Source organism: Myotis nattereri, assembly GCF_964212035.1.
Source record: "Myotis nattereri genome assembly, chromosome: 1".
Classification (NCBI taxonomy): domain Eukaryota; kingdom Metazoa; phylum Chordata; class Mammalia; order Chiroptera; family Vespertilionidae; genus Myotis; species Myotis nattereri.
Genome location: NC_138075.1, coordinates 128,903,858 through 128,918,288, shown reverse-complemented (window position 1 = coordinate 128,918,288; position 14,431 = coordinate 128,903,858). Strand labels below are relative to the sequence as shown.

The following is a 14,431-nucleotide window of genomic DNA, read 5'->3' as shown; positions in this document are numbered from 1 at the left end:
AGACCATGCAGTGCTGGTAAGAGAGGAGCTTACAGAGACTCAGTCTTCCCCGTTTCAGGTTCCTATGAGTTCTGAAGCATGCTCCCCTCTGACTAGCCCAACGCTTTAGTCCAGGGCACTACAACCACGTGAGCAGCAGACACATGAGCAGCACGATCCTGTCCAAGGAGCATCAGCCCTGGAGCAGCCTGCCCCAGGCCTAAGAGAAGAAGCCTCATGTGGCCTGCCCCTGTCCAAGGAAGAGCCGCTGTGTGAGCGGCACGCTCCCCAGTTCGAGGAGCAGCAACCATGCGAGCAGTCCGACCCACCCAAGGAGCAGCAGCCTCACAAGCAGTCTGCCTATGTCTGAAGAGCGGAAGCCATGCGCAGCCCACCCCCATACAAGGAGCAGGAGTTCTGCGAGCAGCCTGTCCCAATTCGAGGAGCAGCAGCAGCCCACCCCGGTCTGAAGAGCAGCAGCCACACGGGCAGACCGCCCACACCCAAGGAGAGGAAGCCCTGCGCATCACGCACTGGTCCGAGGAGCAGAGCCACACACAGCCTGCACCTGTCCGACGAGCAACAGCTGAGTGAGTGGCCCGTCCCTGTCGAAGGAGGAGCAGCCATGTGTGCAGCTCACTCCCGTCCAAAGAGCAGCAGCCGTGCAAGCAGCCCACCCCCATCCGAGGAGCAGCAGACTTGCAATCAACCTATCCAAGTCCAAGAAGCAGTAGCCCCACAAGTAGCCCACCACATCAGAGGAACAACAGCAGCATGCAGCCAGCCCCTATTCAAGGAACAGCAGCCACATGAACAGTCCGCCCCAGTTCAAAGAGTAGCAGCTGTGTGTGTAGCCCACCCCCCATCCAAGGAACAGCAGCCTCTTGATCAGCACACCCTCTGTCTGAGGAACAGCAGCTGTATGAAAAGCCTCCCCCGACTAGCCAGAGGAGCCACCACAACTGTAAACAGCACCCACCAGAGAAGCTGCTGCCAACTGAGGAGCAGCTGCTACCACAACCACCTGAGGAGCAACCACAGCCCGAGGAGCCATTGCCACCCAAGGAGAACCCCTGAACAACTCAACATCTAGATCTGTCGGTGAGATCAAACATGGGTAGACAAAGAAACCCCCAAAGGAAAGAAAAGGAGGACGCGTCAGAAAAGCAGCTAAGTGAAACAGGGTGATGCAACATGTCAGAAAAAGAATTCAGATTAAGGGTCCTACAGTGCATAAACCGGAAGGAGGAAAAATCAACAATTTATGCAAGAATCAAGAAGAATGGGATGAAAAAATCAACAACTCATGCAAGAATCAAGAAGAGATGGATGAAAAAAATCAATAACTTATGTAAGAATCAAGAAGAAATGAAGAGTGATATAGCTGCAATAAAAAACACCATGGAAAGTTTCAACAGTAGACTAGGAGAAGCTGAGGACCAAATTAGCAAATTAGAAGACAGGGAAGCAAAACACACCCAAACTGAACTAGAATTGGAGAAAAAAATTAAAAGACAGGAGGAGAGCCTAAGGCAGCTTTGGGACAACATGAAACGAAGCAACATATGAATAATAGGGGTGACAGAACAACAGGAAGAGGAACAAGGGTTAGAAAACCTATTTGAAGAAATAATGTCAGAAAACTTCCCTGAGGTGGGGAAGAAAAAAGTCACACAAGCCCAGAGAGTCTCAAACAAGTTGAACTCAAAAAGACCCACACCAAGACATCATAATTACCATGGCAAATGTTCAGAACAAAGAGAGAATCTTAAAAGCTGCAAGAGAGAGACAGAAAGTTACATACAAGGGATCTCCCATTAGATTATCAAGTGATTTCTCAACAGAAACACATCAGGCCAGAAAAAAATGGACTGAAATTTACAAAGTGATGCAAAGCAAGGGACTGAATCCAAGAATACTCTATCCAACAAGGCTATCATTCAAAATTGAAGGGGAAATAAGAAGCTTCACAGACAAAAAAACGCTAAGGGAGTTTATCACCACCAAGCCAGCAATGCAAGAAATGCTAAAGGGACTTGTGTAAAAAGAAGAAATAAAACGCTAAGAAAGAAAACAGTTTAAAAAAAATAGAAATGGCTACAAACAAGTAGCTTTCAATAATAACTTTAAACGTAAATGGACTAAATGCTCCAATCAAAAGACATTGAGTGGCTGAATGGATTAAAAAACATGACCCATATATTTGCTGTCTACAAGAGACCCATCTCAGAATAAGGGACTCACACAGACTGAAAGTGAAGGGATGGAAAAATATCTTTCAGGCAAATGGAAATGAAAAGAAAAGCTGGGTAGCAATACTTATATCAGGCAAAAATAGACCTCAAAGTGAAGGCCATAACAAGAGATAAGGAAGGCCACTTCATTATACTAAAGGGATTGATACAACAAGAGGATATAACCCTGATAAACATGTATGCACCCAATGCAGGAGCACCCAAATACATAAAAAAAAAAAAAACTCCTGGAAGATATCAAGGGAGAGATCGACAATAATGCAATAATAGCAGGGGACTTTAATACACCACTGACATCACTGGATAAATCCGCTAGACAAAAAGTTAGCAAAGAAACAGCAATCCTAAATGACTCACTAGATCAGATGGACTTAATTGACATCTTCAGAACATTTCACCCCAAAGCATGGAATATACCTTCTTCTCAAGTGCACATGGGACATTTTCAAAAATAGACCACGTATTGTGTCACAAGCAAAGTCTCCCCAAATTCAATAAGATTGAAATCATACTAAGCATCTTCTCAGACCACAATGGCATAATATTAGAAATAATATTATGAGTCTGTTTTATTCAACAAGATTATTTGGATAGAAGGAAACAACAGCTTAATTTAAAGTGAAGGAAATTGTTAGTAATTTTAAAAATAACTTCTACTGAAAAGCTCTCTGGTTCTCCTTGTGTCAGGAACCCAGACCAGAATGTGGATTTATTGGTTCTTATCAGACAGGTAAATGTTTTGTGTGTGTTTTTCTTGAATGCTCATTTATATCTTCCTAATCTCTTAGGAGAGCATGATTATCACCCTGCCTCACTTATGAACCCTGCTGATGGTAGGAGCTGTTCCTCAAGCTTGCTTGTCCAGGATAGCTTGGTGAGGTTGTTGGAGAAGGGAGATGAGAAAACATAGCTGTTGCTTGGATAAAAAGCATGACCTGTTTTAGGTGTAGGAGTTGCAGTGTTAGTGGAGAATAAGGACTAGTTAGGATGATTTCAATTTGTGAGATGTTTTGTAGAAAGCACTGAACTTTAAAAATGTGGGGTAAGAATGTAAATGGGAAGGTCTTTAGGTGGATGGTGTTGTTTATTTCAGTTCCACTGACCTCTATGTGGGGAGAAGAGCTTTGCTAAACCCTTTCTTGGAAACAACTGTGATCCTCTGGGAATTTGAATGTGATTGGGAGGAGGAATCTACACAAGTGACATTCCTTCTAGAAAAGTAGCTCCCACCAATGCTGCCAGCCCTTGGGTGAGTGTGAGCATAGGAAGGTGGGTGGTTATAAGTAGCCAAGCAGATTAAAGACTTGCCTGAGTGTGGGCTTCCCAGTGCTCTCTGTACCCTTGACAACTTTAATCGAGTGAGTAAGCATTCTCACTAAGGCTTATAGCTGTCCTGGGTTCCAGACTTGGACTAGTTACCTATTTAATCTTCAAGTTTGTTTTTAATTTAAATAATTAAGTGGAATATTGAACTTTGTAAAATGAGTTGAATATGCAAGTGAATACCTTAAAACACTATTAGGCACATGGTAGACTCTAGTCTGGTGGGTGTGTGAACATACTACTGATACTCTGGTCTTCCACCTCCTAGAAAAGGCCCCACTAGAAATAGGCAAACTTGAATATGCATAGCCCTCTACTACTCCAGCCTGAGAACTCGTGTTGGGGGAGAAAAGAAGGCTATTGATCTAAATGTTGCTTTGAAAAGAGCGGGAGATATAGGATGCTGTAAAGGACTGGTGTAGGTTAGGGTCAGGGACAACTTTAGCAGTTTTTGCTGTAGTATGTGGTAAAAGCATCTGGTTAGCTTTACTCACGACAAAATATTGTCTTTGAAAGACAGTGCCTATACTAGTATATGTTTACTGTTAGGGTTTGGTCAGTGAGTGGGACTATGAAATAATTCACAACTAAAAGAAGAGATGTAGAGAAGTTCATTTTACTTACCATTGTACTGCCAGTCAATACAAGGCAGGGGGGAAAAAGCTGCTTCCACCTTTAAAGAGAAATGGCTTCTGTTGCTAGGTGACAGGGCAGGGAGGAGGATTTGGGTCTGAAGTTGAGCAGATAGACACCAAGGGCTGTCTTGAAAAGTTACAGTTTGCTTCCTTTCCAGGACACAGTCCAGCAGATGTCCTAGGGAAATGTCTTATCAGTATTTTCCCAAGCCTGTAAAATAGGCTTAGAGCAAAAATTATGAAGAGTTCAAAAGAGACTTGTTTGAAGGTGAGTGGGAAGGGAAGTTTCTGTTAACTAGAGACTTTGGTGAGAATTATCCCTGAGTTGTGAAAACAGAAAAGAAGAGGTGGATGAAAGAATGTAGCCTTGATGTTGACTGGTCTGACTTAGTGGTTGAGTGTCTACCTATGAACCAGGTTCAATTCCCAGTCAGCCACATGCCTGGATTTCCAGCTCAATCCCCAGTATGGGGCCTGCAGGAAGTAACAGATCAATGATTCTCTGTTATCATTGACTAGGGACTCAGTGCACACATCCGTGCACCTTGAAAGGAACTGTGGGCTGCAAGGCTGTGGTTGGCATGGGGGCGGGTCCAGGCCCCTCCCACTGCTGCTACGCCCCCCAACCCATCCCCTTTCTTCCTGCAGCCCTGCTCCCGCCTCTGCCTCTGCTCCCGCCTCTGCTCCCACACCCTGACAGCACCGGCCCTGCTCCAACTGCAGATGCAGAGCACCCGCGGAGGCTGACGGCCCAGAGCGACTGGGGCTAGTGCCTGTAACAGGTGCGAGCAGCGGCTGCTGCCCCTCAGGAGCAGGGGGATGTAAAGAAGTCCTCAGGGATGATCCAGGCCTGTGCGATTGGGACTGGCTCTGGGTGCAAGTGGGGCCAGTGCTGGCAGCAGGTGTGAGCAGCTGCTCCAGCACTGGCAGTGGGTGCAAGTGGGGCTCCTGCGGACGATGCCTGCCATGTTCCGCGCTTTGCCGACACCTGCCGCCAATGCCTGCCATGCTCCGTGCATGCACCCTGGTTGTCAGCACACGTCATAGCGACTGGTTATTCAGTTGTTCTGTTCAATCTCTTTGCATGTTAGAGTTTTATATATATAGATGTTTCTATCTCTCCCTTTCCCTTCCTCTCTGAAATCAATAAAAAATATATTTTTTAAAAAGTGCAGTATTCAGTATAGTCCACATTTTATATAACAGGAGTTTTATTTTTAAATTAATTTTTTTAACATTTTTAAAATCCTCACCTGAGTATATTTTTCCATTGATTTTTTTGAGTGAGTGGAAGGAAGATGGGAGGAGAGAGAGGTGAGAGAGACTAATCCATTGGTTGCCTGCCTCCTATACATGGTCCCACTGAGGCAGGGGATCCTGCAACTGAGGTACGTGCCCTTGACTGGAGATTGAACCTACAAACCCTCCATCCTCTGGACAATGCTCTAACCACAGACCTAAACAGACCAGGGTTATCACAGAAGTTTTAAATGTTGTTCCTGGGAGTTTAAAGGAAATACCTAAAGGGATCTGCAGAACTCAGTAGCACCTGGTCTATGGTGACCATGTATTTGATGACCTTAAATGCAGTTCTTGGAGATAGCTTGGCTCAGCATTCTGAATGCGTGGTTGGTTGATATCCTTTCTTTCTTTTATTTTTTAAATAATTATTAAATTTAAGAGAGAGAGAGAGAGAGAGAGAGAGAGAGAGAGAGAGAGAAACATTGATTTGGTGTTCCACTTATTTATGCATTTATTGATTGTTTCTTGCGTGTGTCCTGACTGGAGATCTAACCCCATAATCTTGGCCTATTAAGGACGATTCTCCAACCAACTGACCTTCCTGGCCAGGGCAATGCCTGGTTGATTTTCTTTCTGCCTGAGAGCCCACCTCTTGTTGGAGTCCTCTGAAAAGCTGCACCCCCTTCCCATTACTCCCTGTCACATTCACTCATTTTATATCTGTTGTAGAATCTATTACACTCTTACCTTAGCTTTACTTGCTTACCTTTTACTGTTTCCTCAGCTAGAATGTCAACTCTATGGGCAAGAATCTGATCTTGGCTACTGTGCTCCCAATACAGTACCTGGTGTAGAGAGACTTAACACTTACTGCTTCAGTGAAGGAATGTATGAGGTGGGGAACAGCCTCCTGTGCTCCCCCAAATCAGGTGTGCAGACTTGAGTGGACGCTGTTTGTTAGATAGGACATGGGTCTCAAATGCTATTCTGACTGCTGTTCTTGCTAAATGTTCAAATGTAGCACAGTATTTTGTAGACCAGCAAAAAACAGGATGAGCTTGACAGGAACTCAACCCATAAATGCAGCCAACTTCAATGTAATGGACTAAATAGTGCAGTGAAGCAAGGCTCAGCCTCCCTTCTGAGAGACAGAACTTTGGATAGGAATGCCCTGTCTCCTTGCTGCAAGAAAAAGAAAACTGCTTTAGGGCAGGAAGCCACATCTTGTTCTTAAATAGAGCAGCCCAAGCTAGAGCACCCCAACTGGCAAACGCCTTGGGTTTGGTAACAAGTTCATGGTCCACTATCATTATTGGTGCATGAAAAGCCTGTCATTTTATTGTATCTTTCTTTTTGGTGTGTTTTGTTTTTGGGGGGTGGGCGTTAATCTTCACCTGAGGATATTTTTTCCCATTGATTTTTAGAGAGTGAATGGGAGAAAGAAGGAGAGAGAGAGAGAGAGAGAGAGAGAGAGAGAGAGAGAGAGAGAGAGAAACATCAATGATGAGAGGGACTCATTGATTGGCTGCTTCCTGCACGCACTGGACTGGGGATTGAGCCCACAACGTGGACAGTGCCCTGACCTGGAATCAAACCATGACTTTCTAATTCATAGGTGGATGCTCAACCACTGAACCTCACTGGTGGGGCTAACTAGGTAGCTTTTAGAAATCATTTTCCCCATGTACTCTAGGTTAACTGAATAATCATTCTGGGGAGTAGAATCTAGCAATTGTATTTTTAAAAACTCCTCTAGTGCCCTAGCCAAATTTGCTCAGTAGATAGAGTGTTGTTCTGGGCTCAATTCTGGTCAAGGTCATGAACTGCAGTTGCAGGCTCAATCCCTGGCCCTGGTTGGGGTTCATGGGGGAGGTAACCAATCAATTTGTCTTTCTCACATAGATGTTTCTCTCTCTGTGTCTCTCCCCTTACCTTCCATTCTCTCTAAAAACCAATGGAAAAAATATCCTTTGGTGAGGATTAACCAAAAACAACATCATAATAAAAACCTCCTCTACTGATATCCATGGTTGAAATCACGTATCAAAGATATTCTCATTTTTCAAATAGAGTCTAAAATTTTTCTCCCTAGTCTTGTGCCTTAGATTAAATCTAAAATATCTCAGTTTTCGTTTCTACTGTGAATGAACTTTTTTATATTTTCCCCCACCCAGTATAGGGGAATCCTATTGATATATATATGCCCATACATATATATATATAGCTGTAAATTAATCAGCTAATTTTTCTATATTTAATTGTTTTGGTCATGTTGAACTCTTACTGTATTTTAATGACTAATTTTTTTGGATGTTTTATGAAGATGATTATTTGATTTTATTTTTTGAAAAGAACACTTATTGCATAAATTACAGAGGTTGGAAAAGTTATTCCTGGAGAAATGTGTTTAGGAAACAAGTTATGGAGGTAAAGGAAGGGCCCTTGGAGCTTGGGAGGGAGGAAGCTAATGGTAAAGTGCCTGGGAGGGAGGAGGGGAAGGGGGGGCCCTAGGTCCTCCATCTTAAGGTTTTAAGGGTGGAGATTTTAGAGGAGGTCCCAGAAGATCTCAATAGAATACTCAGTAGCTTTCCAGTGTGTCCTTTCAGGGTTGTGGTCTCCACTGGTTGATTGGCTGGCACCAGGGCAGGGGGTCCTGACATCAGCTGCAGCTGTTTTTGCTGGGCCTGGAGCTGAAATACAACTGATGCCTAGATGTCATCTCTAGGGAGGAAAGGTCAGGGGGTCCAAACCTCGTGGCCAGCACGATGCTAGGGGAGGAAACGTTACCCTGGGGGCAAGGCCCCACCTTACAATTGAGTGTCCATTGCTAGGCACCTGGGGCTTTCCATCCTGGTGACCTTCTGTACCTGGCCCATCGTCCTAACTGCCTACAACATCCTCCTCCCCCTCAAGGATCTTGGCTCTGAAATCTGTCAGAGAAAAGGGGCCCATGGTCTCTTCTGTAGCTGCTTCCTACTGAAGGGGGGCAACGTTTTTCTTCAGAGCCAAGAGAGCCTTGCTTTCTGTCCCAGGGACGATGAAGCCTGGGCACGGAAGGAGGTTGTGCGCTGGTCTAGAGGTGGTTCCCTGAGTGCACATAGGGCTTGTCATCTGATGGAGACAAACTATGTTAAAAATCTTCATATTATTGGGGCAAGAGCTAGGATAACAATAATTATGACAAATGGTCCAGTGGAAAGAAAAGCGTTTTAGTACTCACTGATCCAAGTCAAAGGATGGGAGAAATGAAACATTTGTCGGAGAATTGTAGCTAAATAGTTAAGAAAACTAGATAAATTCAGGATTTAGTTCAATTCCTAGGTAAAAAACAACAACTTTGAAACAATTAATTGGAGTCTAATGCTCACAACTGTGTATTATAGAGTCCATTGAAACATAACTTTCGCCCCTAAAATCACCCTCATTTTTATTAAAGAGCAAAATTAAGACCAATTTATTTACTGTGTTAAATCTTGTTTCAATTTGGCCTGGTTATTTGCCTTATTCTGTATAGAATCAAAAGGTAGTTGCCCTAACTGGTTTGGCTTAGTGGATAGAGCATTCACCTGCATACTGAAGGGTCCCAGGTTCAATTCCACAATAGGGGGCGTGTAGAAAGCAGCCAATCAATGATTCTCTCTCATCCTTGATGTTTCTATCTCTCTCTCCCTCTCCTTTTCTCTCAGAAATCAATAAAAAAAATATAGTTTTTTAAAAAGGTGGTTAATGTCTCTCTTATAGCTGGGTTTTTCTGAACATAAAAATAATTAACTTAGTTGGTCGTTTATTGAGCACCATGTGCCATTTGTGTTGTAAGCTCAGGAAATGAAGCTAGAGCAAGATGGACACTCAACTCTGAAGCCCCAGGCTATTTATTTCTAAAGGGATATATTAAAGCCAGCTAGCCAGCTAGACACCATTAAATATGTGATGGCCACACCCATCACTGAACTCACCAGAGAGAAAAAGGGCATTTTTCCTACTGCCATTTACTTAATAAACTTATTGAAAACCTAAAAAAAAAAAAAATGCAAAAACAAAGAAAAGAAACCCCTACTCCCTTCTTAGAACTTGTCTCAAAAAATGCCCTGTGGTTTGGGACTGTAATCACAATGGACCTTTTGGTCTGACACTGACCTGTCCAATAAGCATTAATACCCTGATGGTATGGCAAACTAACACCCTTATTTTTTCAGAGCATCATATCAAACCAATTAACAGTCTCATCTCAATTGACTCCCTTGGCAGAAAGAAACCTAATGCTGTGAGAAGTGGTGAGGTGACTGGAGAATTCAGAATGTGTGGAAAGAGACAGATGTCAGAGGGACTGGACCGTTTACTAAAATGTGAATATCAACACCATTGAATGCCCACTTCCTAAAAAACCCGGATTATAATGTCCTGAAGTTAGAAATGGGAGCTGTTCCACATCAAATCAGGTATAGCAGTTCTTAGCATTTTTGTTTACATATTTCTTTGAGAATATGATGATAATGATGAACTCAGCCTAGGAAAAGTGTACATCTTACTTACACACAAAATCCTGTTCTATAAGAACCACTATTTATAATACCCAAGCTGGAACCCTATCAGTCACAGTGTCCATACACTGTGTAATCCTGATCACTTGCCTGCCAGAGAGTGTTTCTTCTATCTGACCTAGTTTCATTCTATAGCGTAAGCCTCTATCCAGTGTTTCTGACCTGTTTGCTTTAGAAAAGATTACTACAGAACTGCTTGTAAAAATTTTTCATATATGCAAAAGGGCTATGAAATTTTGTGATGAAAATTCCTGAAGTTGAAAATTTTCTAATCTTTCCCTACAGATTGTGGCATAGAGTGCTAGTTACTTTCCAATACCCAGTTCTCCCTTCTGTGTTAGTTATTCAGCAATAAGATTACATTTTTTGAGCCTCTCTTATAGCTACATATGGCTATGTGACTAGTCTTTAAGCCAGTAGTATGTAAGCACTGTGCTATGAGGATATTCTTTTAAAAATCTTCCTTATTTTGGCCTGCTGTGTGGAATGAGGTCAAAAGATCTGAAAATCAATAGCCATCCTGAGCCATGAGTTTGAAATGTGATGGGCAATATTGTGTGTTGACCTTCTACTAGAAATAAATTTCATGAGAATAGACACCTTGTCTACCTTGGTCAAAGCAACATCACCAGCACCTCAAAGCCCGTGTGGCATGTGGGAAGGGCTCAGGTATTACATGGGTGTTTAATGAATAAGTTTACACCAGACCATGTTAAACACTGATTATAAAGTCCTCCCAGGGGATATTAGCTTTCCTTTGTTCTCCCAGATTTGCTACTGTTATAGAAGGAGAAATTTTGATTAACAGTTTCATAAATGTTCACACTTTTTGCAATTACTGTACATGTCATTTTTTTTCTCTACTCTTCTCCAACAGTTGTTGCTATTTCTTTTAATTATTTGGGAGAAATAATTAACCTCCTCTTCTACTTTTATGACTGCTGGAAGCTAATTCCAGCATGTCATAAATGCAAGAGTTTCATCAAAAGGTTGATGGAACTTGGGGACTCAGCAAGGGCTGAATCACATATGTTATTGCCTGTTGGAAATGGCATTTCCCCAAAACTGAAAAGGATGCATAAATGATTGCTTGCTGCCAGACAGCTGAGGGCATTTCAATCTACATGTTATTGCCTCCTGCTGGCCAAACACCTGAACAGCCATAGGCAGGTTTTCCTCCAATCTGACAATTGATTCTGTAAACCAAACCTGGCCTTTAATGTGTATATCTACCTAGCGCCTCAGGACAATTTGTAAATTGCAAGGGGTCCTGAGACAAGGAGAACTTAGTTCCTTTATCTAAGTCTTCTATGGCTCCTCAAAATGCCTTCCAACGTTATGTTTCATCTCTGGACTCTTTAATAATTTACACGCAGCACCTTCTCCAGATTCCTGAACCCTTCTAGATGCTGGATTAAGACCCGTGGCATGTGACCTACCTATTTATTGTAAAGCTCCTTTGTTTTTGTTTAAATTTCTTTTCAATTTACCAATTGATAAAATATATTATTTATTTTTAAAAAATATATTGTTATTGATTTCATAGAGGGAGAGAGAGGGAGAAACAACAATAATGAGAGATAATCATTGATCTGCTGCCTCCTGCACAACCCTGGTACATGACACTGCTGCCTATTCAGCCGCCATTTTCTCCCCCCTTCCATTCGTTAACTCTTTAAGTGTTGCCTGTTCTTATTTGATAACATGAATATATGTTGTTGAGCCTTTTGAATGTTAATTTATTTTAACCTTTAGCTTTTAAACTTTTGGTTCACAAGTTGAGAACTTATAGCAAGAGAGGTGATAGTGGACATCAAAGGATCAGAAAGGATAAAAGATAGCAGTTAGATTAAATGGGTGCAATTCAGTGGTCAAAAGAACGTCATTGAGACCTGGAGTGGGAAGTGGTTGCAGGAGCCTGGGAAAGGTGTGGTCACAGTGTCTAGGAGGGGAGAGGTGGAAAGCCAGGCCTCTGGCCATAGAATGGTTGGTACAATCACTCCTGGAGTTTTCTTTTTCTGGAACCATAGCTCCTTGGCGGCCAGAAGAAATTAGCCAGCTTTGCACCAGGAAAGCATTATATGTTGTGATTTGGGGTTTGGTTTGACTTAGTTTTGTGTTGGTTTCAGAGAGAAATTATTTTTTGACTAGGCCTCCTGGACGCATTTCCCCAGCTCTGGATGCTCACGCCTCAAGTGAGAGGAGCTCTGCCCTTTGGGGTCCCCACATTCCGACCTGGAACTCCAAAATAGTGGTACGTTGGAAACAAGGGGTTACTAGGCATTCCAGATGTGGTCTGGACAAGGGATGAAGAGGGTGGGGGCCCAGGCCTGCTATGGAGAGTTACCTTAGCACCCATTCCAAAGCTGCCAGCATTTTTCCCACCACGAAGGCCACCAGCAGCCTTCCCAAGGACAGGAAGACAGCCATCAGTACAGAGATGTGAGTGGCAGGAGGCCTGGTGTCCTTGTATTCCATTGGGTGGGACAGGGAGAGCCCCAGACAGGTTCCATGGGTGTAACTGTGGTTCAGGAGGTCTTCAGGGTTATCTGGCAGGCCACGCCCCTTCAACCCTGACTGTATGACTCTGCTTCCTTTGGCTAAAGTAGGGGTAGATAGGCCTGAACTAAGGAAATAAGGCCTAAAAGGAAAAATAAATCTATTGCTCCTGACAGGGTGTGCATAAAGCCCACTTTCCCGGTGTCGAGCTGCTGCACTACTGGATCTGCCTCTTGAGGTCAAGCTGCCCGTGATCCCTGGGAGCAATAATCTATACTAGACGACGAGGTTAAATAAAAAGGTAATTTTTGCCTTGACATTGGTTGTCTTTGCCCATTTCTACTTGCTCTTAAAGTCAAGTGCTACATTATACAAAGTCCATTGAGGGAATTCGCATTAACATTCACAGAAAAAAAAAAAAATCAAACCCACATCTAATCCAAGGTATTGTTTAGGATTTATTCCAAGCAACTTCATCTAATATGTCTTGCACAGAATCATGGGATGGAAAGTTTTTATTCCTAGTTCTCTCTTAAGATTTGGAAGCATATTAATTTTTCTTTGTAACACAATATACACTTGGTGAGATTTTATTTAGTTAGAAATAAATATATTTACTTGAAGGGTAGAAAATTAATAGTGCTGGCTGGCATTTAATTATTTTATGATTTTAACCAATAATAACTTGTACAAAACTGTCATTATAGAAACTTCTCTAGATTCTGTTTGGAGAGAAGTTTTTATTTCATACACAATAGTTAGCATAAAATGGAATTGAAATGAGTTAACATGTTTAGGTACTTTAACTTCACTTTAATAGACAAAAGCTCTGCCCTAGTTAGTTTGGCTCAGTGGATAGAGCATCACCCTTCGGACTGAAAGGTCCCGGGTTTGATTCCGGTCAAAAGCTCATGCCCAGGTTGTGGGCTCGATCCCTAGTAGGGGTAGTGCAGGAGGCAGTTAATCAGTTATTCTCTCTTATCATTGATGTTTCTATCTCTCTCCCTCTCCTTTCCTCTTTGAAATCAAAAGTATATTTTTAAAAAAATAGAAGAAGGCTCTACCTCCCCAAAGAGAGTCCTTGATGTCCCCCAACCTGCCTATCCAGTTTTTACTCCCACCCAGAAACTCAGCTTCCTCCAGTTGGGGTCTTTTATACCTACTTACACATACCATGTTAATGCCTTTATTCACCTTCCCCCAAACCTGGCATACCCTTCTTCTCAGTCTATGAATTTCAAACATTTTTCAAGGTTTTTTTCTGAAGTCTCATAGCCTCCAGTGAGCTTATATTTCCTTGGGATTTGCATTACACTTGGTTTGTTTAATTTTATTCAACACTGCAACTCTATAATTACAGTTTTATAACTTAAATCATACTGGGTTATAGTGTGTACTTCCCTCAAATCCTTTCTTGCTTTTAGTCCTCAATGCTACACCCACCCTCAAACCTCCTCAGCCCTTTACTTAATCACTAACATTGAAGCAGGTTTAGTACATTCTTTTTAAAAAACATATATTTTTATTGATTTCAGACAGGAAGGGAGAGGGAAAGAGAGATAGAAGTACAAATGATGAGAATCATTGATGGGCTGCCTCCTGCATGCCCCATACTGAGGATCGTGCCTACAACTTGGGCATGTGCCCTGACCAGGAATGGAACCATGTTCTTCTTGTTCATAGGTTGACACTCAACCACTGAACCACCCTGCCCAGGACAGTATATTCTCTTTGAGTGGTTTCTTTGGCTAATATCGCCAAAAACTCTACAAGGAAGAATTCCTTCTACTCTCAGTGATGTCAGAAATGAGTAGGGTGCCTTTGTATTTGATACTTGCCAAGTAACATTATTTTTTAAAGTAAGTTTTGCTTCTGGGAAATATTTGGTTTTAAAATCAAATCTGTTCTACTAAGATAGATCAAGCTGACTAAAACCATGCCTACCTTGTACAATTTA

The 14,431-nt window shown here is 42.4% G+C and overlaps 1 protein-coding gene across 1 annotated transcript in view; it reads left to right on the top strand.

Moving 5' to 3' along the window:
* LOC308523033 (uncharacterized protein) overlaps positions 1–14,431 on the top strand; it is a 128,250-nt gene that overhangs the window by 99,426 nt on the left and 14,393 nt on the right. The window contains exons 3-4 of the mRNA XM_081096692.1: positions 12,127–12,229; positions 12,651–12,775. Coding sequence (XP_080952818.1) covers positions 12,127–12,229; positions 12,651–12,728 — 181 coding nt within the window. The 3' untranslated portion in view covers positions 12,729–12,775. The remainder of the gene's footprint in view (positions 1–12,126; positions 12,230–12,650; positions 12,776–14,431) is intronic.